At 33.0% G+C, this 26,095-nt stretch overlaps 1 protein-coding gene across 3 annotated transcripts in view; it reads left to right on the plus strand.

The window, feature by feature from the left end:
* The window catches only part of AFG3L2 (AFG3 like matrix AAA peptidase subunit 2), a 53,796-nt gene that overhangs the window by 20,217 nt on the left and 7,484 nt on the right, over positions 1-26,095 (plus strand). For all 3 annotated transcript variants that reach the window (XM_074274741.1, XM_074274751.1, XM_074274732.1), the window contains 6 exons: positions 1,572-1,709; positions 3,485-3,638; positions 6,543-6,650; positions 6,748-6,873; positions 15,243-15,353; positions 24,188-24,303. In XM_074274741.1, the coding sequence (XP_074130842.1) occupies positions 1,572-1,709; positions 3,485-3,638; positions 6,543-6,650; positions 6,748-6,873; positions 15,243-15,353; positions 24,188-24,303 (753 nt within the window). The remainder of the gene's footprint in view (positions 1-1,571; positions 1,710-3,484; positions 3,639-6,542; positions 6,651-6,747; positions 6,874-15,242; positions 15,354-24,187; positions 24,304-26,095) is intronic.

Here is a 26,095-nt window from a genome sequence, read left to right on the forward strand (position 1 = left end):
TGATTTCTGACATGATCACATTTGAGTTACTGTGAATATTAGTTTTCAGTATATGAATGTATTAGTTGCATAGATATATAATTGTGATTAAAGGATACACTCCTAAAATAGTTGTAGCTGTTTTTCTGTTCTTTCCATAAAAATGTATTGCTGAATACCTAACAAAATCTCTCTTAAAGCATTATTAGTCACATTTATAATACACAATACAATATATGTTTGGTACATATATTCCTGAAAAATTGTATAAAACCAGTTATTTAAAACATTGTTGCCAACTACATATAAAGGCACTGATAAAATTTCCTTAGGTCTCAAGTAACTTACAGTCTATTGGGAGAAAATATGTAAAGATAAGAAAATTCAAAGATATGCAAAGTAATTTGGAGGTGAGGTGAGGAAAATACTAACAATTGAGAGAATAAGAAAATGTGAAAAAAGGAATAGATAATAGGTAATAGGTAAGTTATCCTTTTTGAGCCAGAATCCCCTTACCTCAAATATCTAGGCAGTTTTTTATTTTTTTATTGCCTAAGTTTAACATTTACTTTATTAGATTGTAAACTTCTTGAGAGCAAGGCCTGTCTTATTTATCCTTGTGTTCTTGGACCTTTACTTAACTTTATGCAAGTAAGTATGACTTACTTAAATAATTGGTAATGCAAAGGCATAGCAAGAAACTTACCTTTGAAATGAAATTTTTTTTCCAAGTCTCTCATTTTTATTATTTAAAAAAATTTTTTTTCAAGTCTCATTTTCATTTATGTATTTATTTATTTTTGAGTTTCTTTTTTTTAAAATTAATTTTATAGTTATAAATTTTTTTGACAGTATATATGCATGAGTAATTTTTTTATAACATTATCCCTTGTATTCATTTTTCCAGATTTTCCCCTTCTTCCCTCTACTCCCTCCTCTAGATGACAGGCAATCTCATACATTTTACATGTGTTACAGTATAACCTAGATATAATATATGTGTGTAAATCCAATTTTCTTGTTGCATGTTAAGTATTGGATTCCGAAGGTATAAGTAACCTGGGTAGATAGACAGTAGTGCTAATATTTTACATTCAATTCCCAGTGTTCCTTCTCTGGGTGTAGTTGTTTCTGTCCATCACTGATCAGCTGGAAGTGAGTTGGATCTTCTTTATGTTGAAGATATCCACTTCTATCAGAATACATCTTCATACAGTATTGTTGTTGACGTGTATAGTGATCTTCTGGTTCTGCTCATTTCACTCAGCATCAGTTCATGCAAGTCTCTCCAAGCCTTTTTGAATTCATCCTGCTGGTCATGAAATGAAATTCTTATGCTGTCAATTAAATTCACATGTTTTAAAGTCATTTAATCTTCTAAAGACTCCTTGGTGGTTTTTTTTTTTTTTTTTTTTTTTTTTTTTTTTTTACTTTGCTAGTAATTGCATTTTGATTTTATAACTAATTCAAATGTTTGAGAAAATAGAGTATGTATAATTTGTTTTAAATATATAAATTATATATTATAATTATTTCATGAAAATCAAATTTAATTGTGTGTGGGTTTTTTCCCTCCATTTTTGTTTTTGAAGGGTGCCATTCTAACAGGTCCTCCAGGTACTGGAAAAACACTTCTAGCCAAAGCAACAGCCGGAGAAGCCAATGTCCCTTTCATTACAGTAAATGGCTCCGAGTTTTTGGAAATGTTTGTTGGTGTGGGTCCAGCTAGAGTAAGTTTTTGTTCTACTTGAGAATTTACGAAAATAGTCATATATATTTTGTTTCTTAATACATGAATCTCTTATTACTAGCTTTGAGGATTTCTTTTATTACAGTGGGCTCAGTGACCCATATTATAGCAAGCCTGTATCTTGTTTTTTCTTCCTCAGGAATACAATTTTATGTAACCATTATAGCATTTAGCTATCTCTTTTAAGAAGTAATTTTTATTAATTAGTTGAACATAACATGAATATGTCTCTCTGGTCAAATTTTTATTCTTATATAATTAGTGCTTAAAATCTTTTTACCTAAAACCTCTCAAAAAACTTTAAAAATGAAAACTTTTAAAATTTTTAAAAAGATTTTTAAAATGTAATTTTTGCTGAGAACATTTGTATTTATAAAAAAAAAGTTTCAAGTTAATTAAGTATTAATTAGGGATAAAGCATAAATAAAAAGATGGAGTAGCATTTTTTTTTTTCTGGACAGAACACTTTCCAGGTGCCTCTGAAAATAAATCTCTTGTACCTAAAATTGGTCCTTATTAGAAATGTCTGAATTTCCTATCCCTCAATCCTTTTTTCATTTACCAGTTTGGAAGTTTATGAAGAAAATAACTTCATCATATCAAGAATCCATGATTTTATGAGTGTATATGTATTATCCATTTAAACAGATTTAAACCCTTGTATGCCTGATTTTCATAAGCAGCTTTTCATAAGCTGATAAGCATCATTATCATAGAGCCAACCCTCTAGTGATGAACCTTTCCTGATTTAGCAATATTGGTCCTTAGATGGCAGAATACACTCTGTCATCAAGCCTATAGTAAAAGTCTGCCCAGGTTGATAGGATTTATTGCACTTTCTAACTGTTGAGAAATTTTTTCATTATTTTCATATTAGGATGTTCATTGAAGTACAATTTTAATGGAAGTTAGAAAAAACCCAAAAAGTTGGAGATTTTTCTTTTTGTTACTTTTTTCTTTTGATGAAATGCTTAGTTGAAAATGAGGGCTAATGCACAATTCTGAAAGTTTAAACCCTACTTAATCTGTAAAAAAGTCTAAACCCTATTTAATCTGTAAAAATAACATAGCATAGAAAAGAAGTGTTTTAAGATTTTTTTAATACTTGATTATAGATACTGCAAGTACCAGCAATAATATTAACACTTCTAGACTATTTATTTATGAAATAATTTTTGCAAAGTATATTATAAATTTTTTCCCCCTTAGTTTTTACAATAGTCCTTTCAAGAGGGTCGCATTCAATTTCACCATTTTTATAGAGAAAAAAAACTCTGATACATATTAAATAAAATAATATGCTTTGCTTAATATTTTGCAAATAAGTTGAAAGTGAAATTTAGATCATTTTTTGATTTGTTAACTATTTCAACAATGATATGTGATCACTTCAGAATAGTCTGAATTTTTAAAACTAGTTGTATTCTCTTAAAATTGGAGTTTGATAACATTTCACCTTTGGTGGGATAAAGATATGATATTATTTGCATTTTTTGTTATAAAGGATAATTATTCTATTATGATATGAACATAGTTATAAAGAATTAAAGAATAGTTTTGTTCATTCACTGCCTTGAGATCTTAAAACAATTTAATTACCACATAATATATTTATTTGTTACCTTGAGAAGCTGGCTTGTTCAAAATATATTCCAGTATGTAATATTGAAATATTAAAACAATATAACTCTAGTTGCTCTCAAAATACTATATCATTGACTAAACTGAATTCAAATTTTGTGTTTTCTTGTTAAGGTCCGTGACTTATTTTCTGTTGCTCGTAAAAATGCCCCTTGCATTCTCTTCATTGATGAAATAGATGCAGTGGGTAGGAAGAGAGGACGAGGCAACTTTGGAGGCCAAAGTGAACAGGAAAATACACTTAATCAACTTCTTGTAGAAATGGATGGTAAATATTCAAACTTATTTTATTTAATAACTATTACTGTTCTCTTATGTATATAAAAAAGTGGCCATGAAGATAGAATGATAATACCTCTCACTAAAACCCTGCAAAAATACTACGGCTATTAAAACTTAACCAATTAAACCTTCCTGTAGGTGATTTATAACTTAAATTGATATAAGGAAGCATAAAAATCAAGTGGTCCTTGCTAGTTTACTAAAATTTCAATTTGATTCAACTAAAAGATTCAGTAAGTGACCTCTTACAGAATGTTGTGTTTATAGACAGGTATAGTTATTGCCTTTGGAGGCTTATATTCTAGTAAAATATAATCTTTTGACTTTAATTACATACTAAAGTGTTTTTTGCTTAATGCCAGAATAAAAACCAGCTTTTGGCATACTAAATGAAAACTTCATCTTGATCTCAGAATTCTTTACCATTCTGAAACGTTCAGAGCCCACAGAGAAATTTATAGATAATAGTTTGAATTTGATTCTATATATATATATTCCTTTATTGATTAAATAGTGGTCTTTCTCTGTTATCACCCAAAGCTTATTAGAAATTACTACTTTGGGGACAGCTAGATGGGGCAGTGGATAGAGCACCAGCCCTGAAGTCAGGAGGGACCTGACTTCCTAGCTTGGCAAATCACTTAACCCCAATTGCCTGAGCCAAAAAAAAAAAAAAAAAAAAAAAAAAAAAGAAAAAAGAAAGAAAGAAATTACTTTTTTTCTTTCACTTAAGAGAATCAATTTAGGTAACCTTTCACTTCTTTTCTGTCATAGTACATTTGAACACTGTTAAATATGTAAGAAATGGGAGCTTTGACCTATACAATGTTTCATAGTGCATAAATGACTGCTATGTAAAATTTCAGAGATATGTATAATTGTTAAATAGTTTGGGTTCACAAGTTTTGGTCCTAAGCCAACTTACTATAACATTTTGAGTCTTCATCCTGACTTTAAGAGTTGGAGGTAGGGGAAAAAAAATAACATTTCTTATCTGCATTTAGTTTTCCAAATTATCTGTATTTTTATCTAAATAAATATCTTTTATATTTTATCTTGTCTATCCTCAAGAACCTGATTTTGAACTTTTAAAATTATATATGTGACAATTTTACCACAATTATTATTTTTTTCCCCCCCTGAGACTGGGGTTAAGTGACTTGCCCAGGGTTAGACAGCTAGGAAGTGTTAAGTGTCTGAGACCAGATTTGAACTCGGGTCCTCCTGAATTCAGGGCTGGTGTTCTATCCACTGCGCCACCTAGCTGCCCCCTTTACCACAATTATTAAGCTATGAGGAAGTTAGGTAGTATTATGAATGGAATGCTGGACAGATGCCCAAAAGACCTGAATTCAAATTCTGTTTTAGACCGTTGCTAACTTTCTGTGATTCTTAGGTACAATGTTTTTCAGCTTCTTCATTTGTAAAATGAGGATGATAACATATCTGTCTTCTAGGATTGTTGTGAGTCTCAGATGAGATAAAATTGTTTTGCAAACCTCAAAACTACAGGTATAAGATGAATAGTTGTTTCTATTTCCTTATATGTAAAATGGGAATAATACTAATGTCCATAGAACCTCTTTTATTTATAATAATTACAGAATTATTATAAAGAATAAATTAGATAATTCAGTAAAAAATTTGTAAAGTCTTTAAGCGCTAAATGTTAACTATTATCATCCTTTATTCTCTCTCATTTTTGCTGAGATAATAGATAAAAATGGTTTTGGAGCAAGTTGCTCTCCTGTTGTTATTATTATTATTATTATTACATACATTTAACCTTCTGTGTACTCTTGTACCAGTAGATAAACAATTTCTTTTGTGATGGAATGAGGATTAGAATATAAACTCATCTTCTATAAAGTCACTGAAAGCATCTTTTGTATAGTTTTAGCAGAAAAGACAACAGGGATGATGAGTATCATCCTGTTCACACATTACTTTGATCTCTGCTAGCTCTCTGTATTTTGAAAATTTTTCATTTCATGTTGCTTGGCTGATTATATAAGTCTTTGGCCAGAAAATATATCCTTTTTTTTTTTTTTTTTTTTTTTTTTTGGCTGAGGCAATTGGGTTGACTTGCCTAGGGTCACACGGCCGAAAGTGTTAAGTGTCTGAGGTCGGATTTGAACTCTGGTCCTCCTGACTTCTGGGTTTGTACTCTATCCATTATACCAACTAGCTGCCCCAAAAATATATATATCTTAAAACTGTTCTTTTTAAAGTTTCTATTGTATCAGTATTATGTATGAACATTTATGGGCAGGAATTTGTTCTATGATAATATTGTGGTTCTAGCAGTTTTATTGGATATTTTGAAGTTTGGAGATTTGTCATGTTTTATTTCATGAAAGATAGTTTCTGATTTAGAATTCTAGCCACAAAGTCTACCATTTGGTAGATAATAAATTTTATAGTCCTCAGTAATATGTTGCAAGGTTTCTACATATAGTTTACATTATTCCCATTGATCATTGAATCTGTTAAGAACAACCTTCTGGTTGCAAAGATGTTCCTGAAATATTATCATAAAGCTCTTCTATTTCTTTAAACCAATCCAAATGATTTAGCCATTTTTTTCAGTGATCTTGAGTATTATAGAATTGAGTCCATGAAGATTTTGCTTTTTGGTTATTCAATGGTGAATGCCTGTTACCAGCCTAAAGTATTAACTTTAATGAAGTGATATCTTGCTTCAAAAGTATTTTTGTAAGTTTTTTTAAAAATCTGCCTATCATTGTGCTATTTTATTATCATTAGTGACTATTATTTCTGATTTGTTGCCAAAAGATTATTAGATAATAAAACACTTTGAAAGCAAACATGCTCTCATTTTCTGTGTTACAACATTAATAATTCTTCCATGTTTACTATCTTCTTTCAGGTTTTAATACAACAACAAATGTAGTCATTTTGGCAGGCACCAATAGACCAGATATCCTAGATCCTGCATTAATGAGGCCAGGGCGCTTTGATAGACAAATCTTTATTGGTGAGATATCTTCATTGTGGAATATTATTTCTCAAAGAGGATAAATGTAAATATTAAGTTATTTTTTAAAAATCTTTCATTAAAAAAAATCATATAGGGCCACCAGATATAAAAGGAAGAGCATCCATTTTCAAAGTTCATCTCAGACCATTAAAACTAGAAGTTGAATTGGATAAAGAGAAATTGGCAAGAAAACTGGCATCCTTAACTCCAGGATTTTCAGGTAAGTAGAAGATTAACTTTTGTATTTTTCAAGTATATTTCTCATAGTGTGATAATTACAAGGAATACAATAATTTCATTTTCTCCCATCTTGAATTCACCCTTGAACTATTTAAGAATTTGTATAAAAATTAAAGCCCCCAAATCAAAATGAAAGAATTTGTTGAAAAATTGTGGAGATTTTAAAAAATGAAGAATGGGTCAGCAAGAAGACTTAGAGAAGATTCCTCATTAAGAAGTAGCATTTAACACCAAATCCCCCTTACTACTTCAAAATAGCCAAATAAAACAATAAATATAAAAAACATAATAAAGATAAAAAATAGAGGAAAGAAATATTCAGAAGGCAATGGCTACAGGAAAAAATTAACAGGGATGCTACAAAGTCATTCTATGATGAGCAGACTTCACTTTCTCTACTAATTAGTGTGACAGTGATGACTATAACAATTACCGGAACATGAGGCTGCTGGAACTATTAGCAGATTTTATGTTTCCATACTAAGGACTTTCTTTTCTCTCTCCCTTCCCCCCCCTCGCTCTCTCTGTCTCTGTCTGTCTGTCTGTCTGTCTGTCTCTCTCTCTCTCTGTCTCTCTCTGTCTCTCTCTCTCTTTTTTATTTTTTTTTTGCTTGGGGTTACTTGCACAGGGGCACACAGCTAGGAAGTATTAAGTATCTGAGGGCAGATTTGAATTCAGATCTTTCTGACGTCAGGGCTGGTGCTCTATCCACTGTGCCATCTAGCTGTCCCTATACTAAGGATTTTCAATAGCCATCTAAATCATTGTTGATATCTTTTAGTCTTATCACATAATCTGCTCTATTGCTGTTTGGAATAAGAAGTATGGTTATAATCTTAAGGATTGAGGGAAAATTAATTGTTATCTACATCTCCCATTTTTTTGTTCATTGAATGCCAGTATTTAAACACTAATACAGTGAATTTTCCACTGTCATTCTGATAAGACTTAGTTGAGATATTTATAAGAAATGTACTCCCTTAAATTAGCTGAAGACACGCAAAATAAGATAAAACCATCAAAGAGGAAAAAGGAAATTCCCCAGACAAAAGTCTCTGGGAGGTGGGTGGGAAAAAGATACTAAAGTAATGAGCCTACAAAACAAACCAGAAATCTTCAGAAGAATTCCTAATACAGGGTAGTAAGAAAATTCCAATTTATGGGATACAATTTATGGGTGGAATTGTGAATGGATTCAACCATTCTGGAGAGCAATTTAGAACTATGCCCAAAGATTTATAAAACTGTGCATACCCTTTGATCCAGCAATGTTACTACTGGGCTTATATCCCAAAGAGATCTTAAAGAAGGGAAAGAGACCCCATGTGCAAAAAATGTTGTGGCAGCTCTTTTTGTACAAGCCAGAAACTGGAAACTGAGTGTATGCCCATTAGTTCAAGAATGGCTGAGTAAGTTATGGTATATGAATTTATGGAATATTATTGTTATGTAAGAAACGACCAGCAGGATGATTTCACAAAGGCTTGGAGAGACTTACATGAGCTTATGCTAAGTGAAATGAACAGAACCAGGAGATCATTGTACACTGCAACAACAAGATTATACAGTGATCAATTCTGATGAAAGTGGTTGCTTTCAATAATGAGATGATTCAGGCCAGTTCCAATGATCTTGTGATGATGAGAGAGAAACTGTGGGTGGACCACAACATAGCATTTTTACCTTTTGTTGTGGTTTGCTTGAATTTTATTTTCTTCCTTATTTTTTTCCTTTTTGGTCAGATTTTTGTATGCAGCAAAATAATTGTATAAATATGTATGCCTATATTGGATTTAACATACATTTTTATCATGTTTAAAATATTGGATTACTTGCCATCTAGGAGAGAGGGTGGAGGCAAGGCAAGGGGGAAATCAGAGCACAAAGTTTTTAAGGGTTAATGTTGAAAAATCATCCTTGCATATGTTTTGAAAATAAAAAATACAACTTAAAAGAAAATCCCAGTTTAAGATTTCAGAAGAACAAGATAATTCAGCAATATCCTCAGAGTGGTTGGAAGATCTAATAAAACAACTGAAGTAAGTGATGAGAAATTAAATTAGAGGGGCAGCTAGTTGGTGCAGTGAATAGAGCATCAGCCCTGAAGTCAGGAAGACCCAAGTTCAAATCTGGCCTCAGACACTTAACACTTCCTAGCTGTGTGACCCTGGACAAAAGGCAAGTACTTAACCCCAATTGCCTTAGTAAAAGAAAAAAAAGAAATTAAATTGAATTAGAGCTCTGTGTAAAAAAACTTTAAAGATTTATTGAATTAGAATGGAAGTTAGAAAATTTTTTATTTTTTATTTTTTTATTAATTTTATAATTATAAATTTTTTTTGACAGTACATATGCATGAGTAATTTTTTTTTTTAAACAACATTATCCCTTGTATTCATTTTTCCAAATTTTCTTCTCCTTCCCTTTACTCCCTCCTCTAGATGACAGGCAATCCCATACATATTAAATGTGTTACAATATAACCTAGATACAATATACATGTGTAAATCCAATTTTCTTGTGGCATGTTAAGAATTGGATTCCGAAGGTATAAGTAACCTGGGTAGAAAGACAGTAGTGCAAACAGTTTACATTCAATTCCCAGTGTTCCTTCTCTGGGTGTAGCTGTTTCTGTCCATCATTGATCAACTGGAAGTGAGATGGATCTTCTGTTGAAGATATCCACTTCCATCAGAATATATCTTCATACAGTATTGTTGTTGAAGTGTATAGTGATCTTCTGGTTCTGCTCATTTCACTCAGCATCAGTTCATGTAAATCTCTCCAAACCTCTCTGTATTCATCCTGCTGGTCATTTCTTATAGAACAATAATATTCCAGAACATTCATATACCATAATTTACCCAATCATTCTCCAATTAATGGACATCCATTCGTTTTCCAGTTTCTAGCCACTACGAAAAGAGCTGCCACAAATATCTTGGCACATGTGGGTCCCTTTCCCCTCTTTAGTATTTCTTTGGGATATAAGCCCAATAGCAGTAATGCTGGGTCAAAGGGTATGCACAGTTTGATAACTTTTTAGGCATAGTTCCAAATTGCTCTCCAGAATGGCTGGATTCTTTCACAACTCCACTAACAATGCATTAGTATCCCAGTTTTCCCACATCCCCTCCAACATTCTGCATTATCTTTCCCTGTCATCTTAGCCCATCTGACAGGTGTGTAGTGGTATCTCAGAGTTGTCTTAATTTGCATTTCTCTAATCAGTAGTAATTTGGAACACTCTTTCATATGAGTGGATATAGTTTCAATTTCATCATCTGAGAATTGTCTGTTCATATCCTTTGACCATTTATCAATTGGAGAATGGTTTAATTTCTTATAAATTAGGGTCAGTTCTCTATATAATTTGGAATTGAGACCTTTATCAGAACCTTTAACTGTAAAAATGTTTTCCCAATTTGTTACTTCCCTTCTAATCTTGTTTGCATTAGTATTGTTTGTACAGAAACTTTTTAGTTTGATGTAATCAAAATCTTCTATTTTGTGATCAATAATGATCTTTAGTTCTCCTCTGGTCATAAATTCTTTCCTCCTCCACAGGTCTGAGAGGTAGACTATCCTCTGTTCCTCTAATCTATTTATGGTCTCATTCTTTATGCCTAAATCATGGACCCATTTTGATCTTATCTTGGTATATGGTGTTAATTAAGTGTGGGTCCATATCTAATTTCTGCCATACTAATTTCCAGTTTTCCCAACAGTTTTTTTCAAATAATGAATTTTTATCCCAAATGTTGGTATCTTTGGGTTTGTCAAACACTAGATTGCTATAGATGTACCCTTTTTTGTCCTTTGTACCTAATCTATTCCACTGATCCACTGGTCTATTTCTTAGCCAGTACCAAATGGTTTTGGTGACTGCTGCTATATAATATAGCTTTAGATGAATTCTTTCAACGTCTATTTTCCCTTCTGTTTCTATTCTCTCTGGACAGTTCTCTTTGATGATTTCCTGTAAAATAGAATCTAGGTTCTTTTTTTCATCATAATTTTCGGGAAGTCCAATGATCCTCAGATTATTTCTCCTAGATCTATTTTCCAGGTCTATAGATTTTCCCAGTAAATATTTGACGTTATTCTCCAGTTTTGTTTGACTGATTCTTGGTTTCTCAATGAATCATTCATTCCTATTGCTCAGTCCTGATTTTTAATGACTTATTTTCTTCATTCACATTTTTTAGTTCTTTTTGTATATGTCCAATTGAGTTTTTAAATGAATTATTTTTCTCTATTGAATTTTTTTCCATTTCACTAATTTTTTTTTTTTTTTTTTTTTTTTTGTGAGTTATTTTCTTTTTCCAAATTACTTTCTTGGGAATTTTTTATGTTTTCCAATTCAGAAATCCTACTTTCCTGTGATTTTTTTAACCTTTTCCAATTCACAGATTTTGTTTCCCTGCACCTCCTGTGAATTCTTTATTTTTTCCAACTCAAATTTCAGGACATTGTTATTCTCTATCATAGCTTCTCTTTCCTTTCCCCATTTTTATTCAAACTCTCTTACCTTTTTAATAGTCTCTTCTAGGAGAGAGTTATGTGATGGGGGGCAGGTATCATTCCCCTTTAGGCTGTTATCTGGAGACTGCTGTTAGTCTCCTGGGGTTGGATACCCCCTCTTTCTTTGTATAGAAGGTGTAAATCGTTCTCTTCAACTTCTTACTCATTGTTAAAACTCTGGGGGTCTGCCCTTGGATAGGAAATTTACCAGCTTCCTCCCAGATAGGATGGAATGCAGCAAAACTGTGACTGGGCTAAGAGAGAGCTCTGGGAGAGAGTTCCACCCCCTCCCCCCCCCCAAATGCCTCAGAGCTGGTTAGCTCTACTGCTCTGTGAGGAGTGCCCAGTGAGGAACCCTGCTGTGTGGCCTAGTGACTGCCCTGAGGCTAGGGGCTGAACAGTGAAAACATCACAAACCCCAGCCAAAGCCCCCGTAGGGCCATGGGTATTAGCAGCTGAGGCGAAAAGCCCCTGCGCTCAAACAGGAAGTGTCTGCCCGGAAAGCACAGTCCCTGCTGCGGAAGTTCAGCTGCTCTGGGAGTTCCACTACTGCTGGAGTTTCGCTACTTCTAGAATTCCACTGCCTCAGGCTGAGCCCTGCACTATATGGATTAGAGGCTGCCCCATCTGTGTCCCCGCTGTTTAGGTTCTTAACTGCCCCAAGGAGAAGCCCCGGACAGCAGCAGGTGGCTGCACAGCAGTGCCAAGATTTTTTAGGTCACTTCTGGATTGGGGAGGTTCTAGGATCTGGCTTTATATTTTAAAGTGGCTTGATTTCTCTTCTGAGCTGCTCTTTTATAAGCAGAGATGAGCTATCAGCCTGTGCCATATTCTTCTATCTCAGTGGCTACTCTGATCCCAGAGTTCTCCCCAGCCCATTTGGCACAGTGTACTAGCACCTAACCCTGTCCGTGCTGATCTTTTTTTTTCCTCCCCTCGGAACTGACCTTTTCTGTTGAAATTCCAGGCTCCCTTCAGCTGGTAAGTTGTGCTTCTAAACCTTGTGGTTTTTATCAGTCCAGCATTATTTTTGAGGCTGATTTAACTAGTTGGTATTGAGGGAAGAAGAGAGCTTACAAATCACATGTATCTTCTCTGCCATCTTGGCTCCGCCCTTCGAAGTTAGAAAATCTTAACGGAATAGTAGATGTTATAAGAAGAAAAAGAAAAGGAGAAAAAAATGTTATCATTAGACTGAAACTGTTTTGGAGCAAACTCAAAAGGCAATAAAACTGGAAAAATATATGAAATTCTGATAGCAAATAAAAAACAATTGACCCACAAAAATAGGGTTTAGAGAGGAATTCATAGATGATTGACTTCCCAGAAAAACATGATGAAGTAAAAAACCTGAATGGTGTATTTCAAATTATCATGAAAGAAGATTTCTTATAAGTACTAGCAAAGAAAGCAGAGAAGAGATTTGAATCCCATGGACAGAGGAGGAACTCCAGGACTAATGCATTCAGAATATAATTGACAGGCTTCTATATCAGAGAGGTTATTTTGATTATAGATAGTTATAATGTAACTAAAGAATCACTCCAAGATATACACCAGTCCTGAGCAAGGAAAAGAAAGATTGGAAAATTATTTATCAAAATGAAAAGACAGTGGCTTTGTACCCAAGAATAATTTAAAAATTGAGATAACCATGTATTTAAAATTTATTTTTAATAGAATTTATGATTTCTAAGCATTTCTGTTAAGAAAATCAAAGCTTGGCAAAAATCTTTAAAGTTTATACAATAGACAAATGAAATTCCCAAAAGATAAGTAAGCATGAATAGTTCAAAAGGCTAAGTAATTAACCAGTGCTTTGAAAGGGAGGAGAAAGACTAGAATTGTTATATTTCAGATATGTCTAAAAAAAGCAAGAGCATGAACTTGGATAAGGGAACAGTAAAAATAGATATCAAAAGACAAGCTGAGAAACTACATTGTGTGTAATGGTATCATAAATAATTAAAGCAATATTAATATTAAATTCATAGGTACCAAATGGCATCCATCACATGTAAACATTTAAAGGAAAAACTGGCAATCATAGAAGAACTTGTTATCAAAACAAGTAGTATTTGAGTGTGTTTCTTTCAAATTTATATAAATCTAAAAAAAAATAAATGAGAAAATTAAGGATGGATCTTAATGACAAAATATTTTTTCTTTGAAAGCTTATAGAATGGGAATCTTAAGCATTATACTTATGTCTAAAAGTGTATCACAGCCATGTTTACAATATCGCATACTAGGACCTGGAATCAAATGCAAGAAAGCAAAAATGTTAAATATTTTATAGATTGTAGCCATAAAAATTATAATTGAAAAGAAAATAGAACAAAGAATAAAAAATTAAATGAAGACTAAATAATGTTAATTAATTAATTTATTATTATTATTATTATTATTTGGACAAAATCTGATCAAAACTTTTTTGTTTTGTTTTTTATTATTGTTATTCCTTATATTTGCATAATGGTTTACAATATCTTTCTGGTTCTATGAACTTCATTCTGTATCAGTTCATATAAGTCTTCTCATGCTTCTCTGTTTTTATCATATTTGTCATTTCTTGCAACACATAATATGTCATTGAATCTCATTTGTTAGCCATTACCCAACTTGATAACCATTCTGCTATTTTAAATTAAAGTTTTATGGGATAATCATAATCATTTCCTAGTAGCTCTCAACTTTGAAACAAAGAAAATCAAGTTAAAAGGCCTGAGCAATATAGCAATGGATTCTGGGAGTGTATCCATTACACCACCCTGTAGCCCACCACCTCCCTATCCAGAGGAAACAAGTGTATTTCTCATCTGTTCTTAAGATGACCAAGACTGGTCATTGTAAATAATGTTAATTTAAAGAACTAATGGGCCACATAATGTCTTAAAAACAATACAGAGTTAAATTAGAGAACATTTTTAAAACTATATATATATATATATATATATATATATATATATATATATGATGCAGTTAAAGCTTAATAGAAAATATATAGCTTTGAACACATATTAAAAGAGGCAAGGAAAAGGCCAATTAACTTGGGGTGCAGCTTAAAAAACTGGAAAATAATCAAAACATCCATCCAAAAGATTAACAAAAACAAGCAGGAATTTTGAAAATCAAGAAATCCAACAAAGTTTACAGCAAAAGATTTGCACTGATTAAAAAGCTTAAGGTGTTTTTTTTTTAAGATTAATAAAATAGTTTACTAGCTAATTTTATTTGAGAGGGAAGAGGTGAGGGAGAGAGAGGGATGAAAGAGAGAGAAATGAGGTAAGAGTTGCCACCAATAGAAAGGAAATAAAGCAAATTATCAGAAACTGTTATTCCTAAGAATGAAATGGGGAGTCGATAATTATTATGCTAATAATATGCTAATCTTTTACTTGATTGTTGCATTTGGATTTTAGAATTAGTACCATTTCAGGTACTTGACCTTCATACATCATTTTCTGAAAAATTTATTTAAAGGAATTTACCATATGAAAAAATTTTGTAAGTGCTGTGCATAATTTAAAATGTAAATGCTTAATAATCTTTTAGTAACTTTAGTATTTCTCTTTTTGTAATACTGCTTTTGTTTCCAACAGTATATTTATTTGTATTGAACATTATAGTGAAAGCATTGCCATTTTTATCCTTTTAAGTGAACTTTGTAGTAAAACATTCACCAAATATATCACTTGTCATTTTGAAAAACCAACTAATTCTGAGGTGAAGGAAGGTATTGAATTTAAAGGACTATAATTTATTTAATTATCTTAAGCATATTTTGCATTGGTGAGATATTTATTTTCCTCCTTTGTTTTGTAGGAGCTGATATTGCTAATGTCTGTAATGAAGCTGCTTTGATAGCTGCACGACACCTTTCAGATGCCATCAATCAAATTCACTTTGAACAAGCAATTGAACGAGTGATTGGGGGTAAGAAAATTAAATGTGACTTCAATCCAAAGATAAGGAAAAATAAGATGGGATAGATAACATTTCTGTTTAAGCAGAACTGGAATAGGGAAAGAGGAGAAATAAGGTTAGTCCAACAACAGTGACAAATCAAATTACAGAAATGTTAATTTATCTGAATAAGTTTTTATTAGTTATTTTTTCCGTGCAGAGCATTTTGGATACAAAGACAAAACAATATAGATTAACCAACATTTTATGTTGTACTTTAAAATGTATGGAATGCTTTACATCCATTATTACATTTGAGCCTCATAGGAATCCTTGTAGTTCAGTTACTACAGATAACCCATTTTTATAGATGGAGTAACTTAGGCTGAAAGAATACAGTTACTTGCCTTTGTTTATGTAGTTAATGAATCAAAGAGAAGTAAGATTTAGACATTTGAATCCAAAAAGTAGGACTAAATTCACAGTATCATGCCTACTCTTAATAGAAACATAACTTAAATATAATAAAAGGCAGTTTGAGGAGAGAGGAAAACACTAGAAACAGGAGGCTTCTGAAGGAAGTAGTACCTCGCTCTGAGTCTCTAAAGAAGATAAGTATTCTAAGAGGTTGGAAATAAGGGAAGATGTACAATATATGCAAAATAAATGTAGGAAATAAGAGTCAAATTGGCTAGTTGCAGTAAGTCTAATTTGATTAGAATATACACTTTTAGAGAGTAGATAAAGGAAGGCTGAAAGGTAGGTTGGAATCCAATTGGGCAGGACTTTTAATGCTAGGGTTTGTATTTCTTTTAAAGGTAATGGTAAACTAATAAGTCATTTTGATTAGGGGAATAATAAATTGATCAGATCTGTCTTTAGATTATTTTGACAGTTTTGTGGCAGATATTGTAGAAGAGAAAAAATAAACAACTGGGAGAGCAATTGGGAGACTACTATTATAGCCCTGGATATGAGAGATGAGAAAAGGAGTCAGATTTTGTGGAGATCGAATTGATAGGATTTCTTAAGTGAAGGGATTTAAATTTGAAGGGTGAGAGAGAAAAATCTAACAATGTCTCAGCCTTCTGAATGGTAAGGTTCCTTAAAAGACAGAAGATTAGATAAGTTTTCATTTTGAATATATTCAGTTTTACATTCTTTAGAACTAGCCTTGTAAAGATGTCCAGTAGGCATTTATAGAACTGAATATATGGATTTGGGAGCTATTTGTGTAGAGGTGATAATCGAAGCCATTTTAATGAATGAGATCACAAAGAATACATATACAGAGGAGGAAGAGCCAAGAACAGAGCTTTGAGGGACACAGATATTTTAGAAGGCATGAAATAGAAAGTTATAGGAAAAAGGCTGAGAAGAAGGAAGTCAGGGGAAAAGATAATTGAAATATCAGTATTGTGAAAGGTAAAGGGGTAGATTTTGTTTAATAGGACAGTCAATATTACCAAAATCTGCTTAGCAGGAAAATGGGCAAAGAGAATGAGGATCCTGAAAAGGCCAGTAGATTTAGCAGTTGAGATTTGATAGTTTTTTAGGGAAAGCTTCAGTAGAATAGTGGAAGCAGAAGTTAGATTACAAAGGACGATAGGCTGTTCTTTTTAAATAGAAGGGAAAGGTAAGAGACATGTAGGATATTAGTATGGATGGCAGGGTAAAATGAAGTTTATTTATTTTTTTCCTTAAATGCTAGGAAGGAAGGAAGGAAAGAAACAAGCATTTATTAAACAGCTACCTGTGTGCCAGGCACTGTGCTAAGAGCTTTTCAAATATTTTCTCATTTGATCATCACAACAATCCTGGGAGGTAGGTGCTATTATTATCCCCATTTAAAGTTGAGGAGATTGAGTCAGATAGAGGTTAAGTGACTTGTCCAGAGTCATAAAGATAGTAAATGGCTGAGGCTGGATTTAAACTCAAGTCTTCCTAACTCCAAGCCCAGTGCTCTATTCATTGTACCATGTAGCTAATAGATAAGATCTGAGTATATTTCTAAGCAGCAAGGAAAGAGCTAGTAGATAGTTAGACATTGAACATGAGATTTAGGACGGAATCATTGTTAGAACAAATTATCAATATGGGTAGTGGGTGCAGGATCCAGGGAATAATATTAGAATTAACTTGGCAAAGAGAATGATCACTTCATTGGAGCAAAGGAGAAGAGAATAACTAAAGATGTAGTGGAGCTTTGAAATATTTCAGGTAGATGAAGGAACTCACAGTAATTGGCCTCAGTTTTTTCAGGAAAGGAGAGGTCATGTCCTAGGAGGTAGGGAAGTAGTATGCCATTAGGGGCTTAAGGAGAAGAGAGAACATTCATAACAGTTGATAGAGGTGCCTTACAATCAGTCATATAAAAGTATTGACGTGCAGTAGTGAGGGCTTAGTTCTTTTTAGATAACATAAATTTTTAATGGATCCAGTTAGCAACATAGTTTTATTCTAATCATATTCAGGAGTTATGTAATAGGCATAGAGAAGATAGGTAGAGCGATTTGACCCAAGGTTGAAGATTGGCAGGGTATAGACAGTGGAAAAAGGGAGCTAAAGTTTCAAGAGAAGAGAATAGCACAGTTAAGCTTATCAACTAGAAAGTTGAGACTGATAGAAAATATTTACATATTACACTTATTTTTAAAGTGTTTACTAAATTTTAGATTTTCACTTATTGATGAAAGTATTCATTGGCTTTCCCTCCTTGATACCTGAGTAGAAAGTAGTAATGAGAGTGGCAAAGATATTTGTGAAAACAGACATAGTTGAGCAGTAGCCCATTCTATACTAACCCTCACATACATAGCACATACTAGGGGCTATTGATTCATGAATAGAATGTAGTTTGTTTGTTTTTTTTTTTTAAAGATATTTAATTTCTAAAACTTGTACACAATGAACTAAGTGAATTATAATTACAAATAGTAGATATCAAACAAATATAACATAATCATTTATTGAATTTTTGGATATAATAGCAAATTCTGTTCCCTTTTGGTCAGTGATCATGTGATAATACATTATTTGGGTAATAAGCTTTATGCAAAGTGCTATTGGTGTACTAAAAAGTATAATATATAGTTTGTGGGTGGGTGGGTGGGATGTTTCGTTTTGGTTTTTTAAAATATATTTTGTTTAAAATGGACCTGAGAATTCATCAGTGTGGGGAAACTTCGGGTGTAGGGCTCCCTCTGGCAGTGCGTATCAGCAACAATTCTGTAATGATATAGAGTTTTGTTGCTTGGATCCCTGAGAAATTAAGTGACTTGCCCAAAGTCTAATTAGTAAGCAGTTAGCATAGATAGGACTTGAAGCTACATCTTCCTAACTGCCAGGATGGTGCTCCATAAATTGTGCCATTCTGCCTATCGGTATATTTCCTTAAGGAGTTTATAATACATAATTATATACATAGGGATAGGATTCTGGGAAAATAGTGGAATCAGTCAGAAAACTTTCAGCTCTCCAAATTTCCTCCACAAAAAAGACAGAATATCATCTCTGAACAGCAGAAATAAATATGGGGCAAATTATTTGTCCTCCTAAGACAATCTCCAGTGGCCTGAGTGACGTGCATATATCTCCAGGCCCATTCTGCAGAATCCATAAACAACAAGCCCCTAGAAAGCTCAGTTGAGAGGCAAACAGACTCAGAAACTTAATTTTGCAGACAGTATGTGTGTATGGGAAGGGGTCTGATGGCTGAATAGGAGATTGAGGGACTTTCCACTGTCAAGGGAAGCCAGGCCCGGCTTTGCTGATCAGACATGTCCCAGATGGTGGCTGCAAGGAGAAAGGGCAAGCACATACCTGGTGAGTACAATAATGAGGGGCAGCGGCCCTACTGACTGGGCACTTACAGGTTCAGTTCCCAGGGAGAGGGGACAGCTGTAATTTGCAGCTATCAAAGGGGCCATAGGGAACAAGATCTTTTGCTGGCCCATGTAACTAGGGACTGTACCTTTGACTTAGTAGAGAGGTGAGCCCAAGGTTGGGCCCCAAAACCTCAGAAAATAATAGTAAGAAAGATCTGAGACTTGGAGTGTCATTCATTTCCCCTTACCACAGGACTACAACTATTAGTGTAATAGCTACTAAAAATAAAATAAAAAAACAAACAAACAAACAAAAATGAACAAGCAAAGGTGAAAGAACCCAATCTTAGATAGTTATTGTGGAGATAGAGAAAGAAGATCTGGGTTCATTGTCAGAGAAAGATAATAGCACTAAAAATGCCCCTTCTTTTCCACTGAGAAATGTCAGATGGTTCCTAACATAAAATAAATTCTTGGAAGAGTTTAAAAAGGACTTTAAAAAAATCAAATAAGAGATATTGAGAAATAATTAGGGGGAAAAACAATCTAAGAAAATGAAAAATTATGAAAAGAAAAAAAAATGGAAGGTAAGGTGAAACATCTCATCAGAAAAACAGCAGATCTAAAGAACAGATTAAGGAGAAGTAATATAAGAATAGTTAGACAACCTGAAAAATAAGATTTAAAAAAAAAAATCTTGATACAATAGTATAAGAAATTATCAAGGAGAATTGTCCTGAAATTCTAGAATAAGAAGGCAAAGTAAAAATAAGGAAGGAGGAGGAGGGAGGAGGAGACACCAATTACCAAATGAAAGCAATCCCAGGAGGAAAATTTACAGGAATACCATAGCCAGGTTTCAAAGCTTCCAAGTTAAGAGGAAAATAATGGAAGCGACAAGAAAAAACAATTTAGATATCATGGAGTTAGAATAAGGGTTACACAAGACCTAGCAGCTACTACATTGAGGGACTATAGGTCTTGGAATAATATAATATGTAGAGCAAAAATGTTGGAATTACAGGCAAGAGTAACTTAGCAAAGTTAAGTGTAATTCTGAATTTTTTTTTTTTTTAATTGGACACTTAATGAAATGAAAGACTGAAGTTTTTGTGACAGAACTTAAGGGAAAATTTGACATGTAACATCCAGGAGAAATATAAGGTAAACAAAAGAGATTCAATAAGGTCAAATTGTTCACTTTGCATATGTGAAAATATTAGCAGTACTGTTATGATTGTTGTTCTTATTTGGGTAGTTTGAAAGAAAGTCTTGATCTGAGCTGAGTGTGATAGGGTGATTCTAAAGAAATAAAATGGTGTAGGGAGAGAGTAATTATCCATATAAGTGAGGCATAAAAGGAAAATTGATACAGAAGAAGCTAGTTGACAGGAGGGTAATGTTGGAACCTCACTTTTCAGGAGTGGGAATGGGTTAAAGAGGGAACAATACACAGACACATATGTTTATCTAAAATAGTATAAAACTCTTCTAAATTCAAAAAGAAATGAAAGATTAAGGAGATAGGGTGGCATAATATGGATTTACATATATGTGTATGAATGTACATATACCTTTATATTTGTATATTTATATATCTATGCATATGTGTATATATCTTCATGCTTAATTTTAGCATTCTTTAGGGGAGGAGGAATGGGGAAAAAATAGAAGAAAAGGTACACAACACAGCAAAAGAAAACTACAAGGAAGCAAAAAAAAAGATGTGCAGCTTTGAAAACAACATGTGATATTTATTATATAGATTTTCTTGAAATGGAAATTTATTGTTTTATATTGGATCCTCTCGTGGTCTGCTGTGTATATGGCAAATTTTTTTCTTTTCTTATTTTGTATTTAAGTTCAAAATTTAAAAAAATAACTTACTAAAAGACTTTTATACATAGAAAGTTAACAGTGTGGTATTGAGTATGGTAAGTGTCAGATGAATTCTATAAACAAATATGAAAGTTCTGAAGGAGATTTCTCAGGGGATAGTGGGTAGAAGGCAGTCAAGGCAAAATCAGGTAAGAACAGAATTATATTTGAAGAATAGGTGGGATTGAAAGAAGTAAGGATCATAACCAGAGTAGCACAGTATCATGGAAGTCAGGTATGTGACAGTCTAGATAACCTTTCTGGTTTTCTTGACTCCTTTTTTCTTGAAATACACTGTTTCCACAGTAGGTAATGCAGCAAAATATCTACTGTATAACTTGCCTTTTATGGAATCTTTACCTGGTACCTTTCTCAATGGAAATCTTTGTGTTCCCAGCAACCTCAGTAATTTGTACCTCCTTGCCTATTATATCAGAAGAGCAAAATCTATAAGACATGCTTTAGCAATATTTCCCTCTTCCTTGTAAAGCTCTAAGGAGTCCTTTTCCAATCCTAAAGTTGTTTTTTATATGGGAGGAAATCCAGGCATATCTTAGTAAGTGTGACAAAAGCCTGGCATAATTTGAGTGTCTATTCTAGAGGATGTCTCTCTGAGGTTTATAGATCCCCTTCCTCTTCTGAAGGTCTATGGTCTGAAGATAATCTTACTCAAGGCTTAGATACTAGATACCAGTTATGTTATATCTGCCAGATAATGTGAGTTGTGCCATTGTTGTATTTGGTGATTGTGATCCATAAGTAACTTTCAGTTCTCTTCCCATATCACCATGTTCTCAAGTTAATACATAGATACCTATATTTCTATAAGTTAAAACACTGAATACATGTTTATTGTTTTTAGTTTTGTTAGCCAGTCTGCTTAGAAACTTCCCAAATGCCCCAAAGCAGCAGCAACCGACTGGAAAAAACATGGCAAGAGAATTTCAATGAAGGCTAGTTAGTAATGCCAAGCTACAAGGGCATTGAAGAGAATGATTCTTGAAAAAGGCCATTGAATTGAGCAGAGGATTATTGAATTTTATGAATGGAGTTTTAGTGGCTCATGGATATAGCAACCAGATTATAAGAGATTAATGAATGAATGGAGAGGATATGGAGACTTTGCGTGTAGGATTCCAATTACACAAGTTTGAGATTTAAAGGAAGCACAGCTAGAGGATGATAGTTAACAGGGTAATCATAAAGTTGATTTTTAAAATTTCCAGATAGGGAGACCTGTTTACATTTATTTGTTGTTAGAGAGAAAAAAGATGGGGGGCGGGATTAAAAATTCAAGAGAGAGAATGGATATTAGACATAGTGTGCCCATACATTGTGAGAGAGGTGAAAACTTGTAAGTTCAAATTTCAGCCTTACTGAACCAGAAGCTGACTTATGATAGGATAACATATCAAAATGAAAATCCCTGTGTCTAGTCTTTGTGGGATTTCAGTTGTTAGCAAAGATATCTTGTTTTTAGGAAAAAAGTATTAGAGCTTTGTATCTCATTCTTTTTTATCTTTCTAATTCTGATACATGCTTCTCTTCACGTTTGATGCCATTTTTACCTTTATTATCAAACTAAACAGTTCCTTACAGGAAATTATCAAAATCAACACTCCCAGGCGAGTGTTCTAGAGTCAAACAAAATGAATACAATCCACATATTAATTTACTACAGATGTAAAATTCACAAACACACACATATGGCAATTATACATATATAGAATAATTACATGATCTAATTTGCTTAAGATCATTCACTAAAGTTCTTTAAGCAAAGGCCAGATGGTTTCTTGTTGGGAATATTATATAAATATGGTTTCTGGTTTAAGAAAATTTTAAATTAGATGGACTTTGGGGCACTTTCCAACTCATTGATTCTGAAATAACAGGATCTTAAAATCAATATTATTTAGCTTAAAAAATACTTTACATAAGAAAGATCTTTCATTGGGGGGGTGGGGTCTCTTGTTAGCTATTGAAGTCCATTTTGTCCTTCACATTTTAGTTCAATGTTTTTGTTATTCCCATACCAATTTGAAGTAGCTTATTTGAATCTCCTATAATATTATTTACATCCCTCTCAATCCTAATTCTATCTCCTGGCTAGCTCTTTTGGCCTTTTAAGCAATTCAACATTTATTCCTCTCTTTTCCTGAGTCTCTTTTGCCTTCTAGGTGAAACTCAGAGACATTTAGACTGTTATAATAGGTAATTCTTAGCTACCCAGTACTAACCCTAACCCTAACCCTAAATTCGCGCACCCCAGGGGGAATTTTTCAGTTTCTTGGTCAGCAGGTTCATCAAGAAACATTAATTAAGTAAGTACTTGCTATATGCAAGCAATTGTTCTGTGAATTGGCATTAAACAGACTCTAGGATCTTACATTCTATCATAAAATTTTATTGTATAAATAAAATACAAAATAATTTCAAAAGAAAAAAACTGCTCACAGGATCAGGAAAAGCGATGTGTAGGAAAATGCTTCCTGAACTGTATTTTGAAGAAAGATTGGGATTCTCTGAGTGGAACATGAGGAGAGAGAGAAGGCATTCCAGTCACGAGGGGCGTCTTTGCATGTGCAAGAGCAGCCTGGTACTTGAAGAAAGAACACTACTATGAAGTTATAGGATTTATGTTCAAATCTGCTTAAGATACTATGTGGTTTTGGACAAGTTCCTGAGCCTTTCTGATTTTTTTCATCCATAAAAAGAAAGTCGGACTCTCTCTGAGAGCCTTTCTAGCTTTAGATCTGTGATCCTGTGAATGTATATATGACTATCAGTTATCAGGTCCATTTAACAAGATTAAAGAATGTTAGAAGAAGTAGATTAGAAATATAGGTGGGGCTGCCAGCAGTTAATTTATTTTTTAGATTTAGACTTATCAAATTTCATTTTAATTGCTAAATATTTTGTGGACAATAAGAGTATGTATGTGTTGTTGGTTTTAGAATGTGTTATTGCAGGAATTTAGTGTATTTTGAAGTGACTTTTAGCTTTTATAAGCCATAGGAACTTTTGGTTGGAACTTTTGAAATGCCATAGGCAACTAAGTTCCTACATCAATGTTGAGATAACATTTATTGGAGTATATGATTATCTTATACCAACGTTTTTTAAAATAGTTGGCTTTTCTTTGTTCTTTTTTTTTAGGTTTGGAAAAAAAAACTCAGGTTTTACAGCCAGAGGAAAAAAAGACAGTAGCATATCACGAAGCAGGACATGCAGTTGCAGGCTGGTTTCTGGAACATGCAGATCCACTTTTAAAGGTAAAGTAATTTTCATCAACATTACATTAAATTATACAATGTTTTTAAAGGAAAATTCTATACTTAATAGTGCATAAAAATATAAGATTGTTTTTATCTAAAGAGATTATAGTATTAAAACAAAAATAAAATCCAGTTTGGAAAATAGTTTAAAAATTATTTATTTAGGGGAAATAGAGAAAATTTAATGAAGCAATATGACATACATCTTTATGTTCTTCTGGAAATATCTTTATAGTCTGTTTTCAAGGTTGTTTGGAATACCATATCTTTCTGTTTCTTTTGATTGGAGGTATGAAGAAGAGTTACTAGAAAGCTTGTGAGCAATTCTGTGATAATATACATAGACCTCTCAAAACTCCACAAGGCAATTGAGAGCATTTCTCATTTGTTGAGCACAATACTGGGATTACGTATAGGTGACTGAATCTCTGATTCACCTGAGGATTTTGTAGATTAGAAGATTGCTTTCACTTGTGGTATTGTAAGATACTTGAGTCTTTCATTAGAAAAATAACTGCTATGGAAATAACAGCCTGTAGAGTTACAAATAAATACATAGTACCTATAAGATAATGTCAAGAGGGAAACGCTGCTAACACCTGGGAGGATCACAAAAGATTTTGTGTAGGAGGTGCCACCTGAGATGTGTTTTGAAGAATGATAGGGATACTTTGAAGAAAATATGAGGAGATAGCATTTCAGATACTTTTTTGCAAAAGCATTTCAAACTAGCCCCAGAAAACTATAGCTTAGAAAATTTAGGTACCACTTAGCTGGAGGCTGGGCTGTTTTTTATATATTTCTAATTATCCTAGATTGGTGGTTTATTTCTTAATTTTTTATGTCCTATTTTCCCTTGTAAATAAAGACTAAAAAAATACATTATTGTAAGAGTATAGCAACTAAAGAAAGGGGAAAACAAAATAATTGGTAGAATTGGGCACCAAGAAATTATGTTAATGATAGAAGTAGGGGAAGAAAAAATATTTAAAGATCAGGAGTGCTATGAAATAGAAACCAGGGGAAACATTAAAATTTAAAAAAAAAAAAAAAGTTGAGGGAGAATAGGGTTATGTTGACCATAGAGGAAATATAATGGGTTTTTGAAGGGTGAGAGGGTAATGATGTCTTCTTGCCTTTATATTTCATGTTTATTTTCCTGGAGACTAGAATGTGTGTGTGTGTGTGTGTGTGTGTGTGTGTGTGTGTGTGTGTGTGTGTGTGTGTGTGTGTGTAAATCAGAAATAATAGGTTGGTAGGTTTTGTTTTGTTTTTTTTTTTTTTTTAAGAGAAGATTAATCTACTTACATTTGTGGAGTGCTTTTATCATTTTGAAGGCATGTTCACATACATTCTCATTTAATTATCATGATAAACTTTTAAGATAGGCAGGATAGGTATTAATAATTATCTATAAAAAAACCACTGTTTAAAAAAAAAAAAAAAGGAAAAAAACTTTTTAATTAGTGTCTTTTAAAAAATATTACCATAGATTCCCTATAGTAACTTTTCTTATCTCTTCCCCCTGCCCACTTTGAGAGTGCTCCTTTATAACAAATATTTTTAAGACAAAAACAAAAAATAAGAGATAAAAAATAAGCATAACTTATCAACACATCACAAAAAACTAGTCCCCTTCTACTTGTCCAGTATGTATTCTTAAATCCAGTGATACTGCTCTCCTGATTATTCCATGAACAATACACTTCATTTCTTGGGACCAAGAATTTTCTCTGGCTGTCCTCCTTGTCTTCCATGCTCTTTCTTTTCCACCCAAACTACTGATTTC

Source organism: Sminthopsis crassicaudata, chromosome 1 (assembly GCF_048593235.1).
Source record: "Sminthopsis crassicaudata isolate SCR6 chromosome 1, ASM4859323v1, whole genome shotgun sequence".
Taxonomy (NCBI): Eukaryota; Metazoa; Chordata; class Mammalia; order Dasyuromorphia; family Dasyuridae; genus Sminthopsis; species Sminthopsis crassicaudata.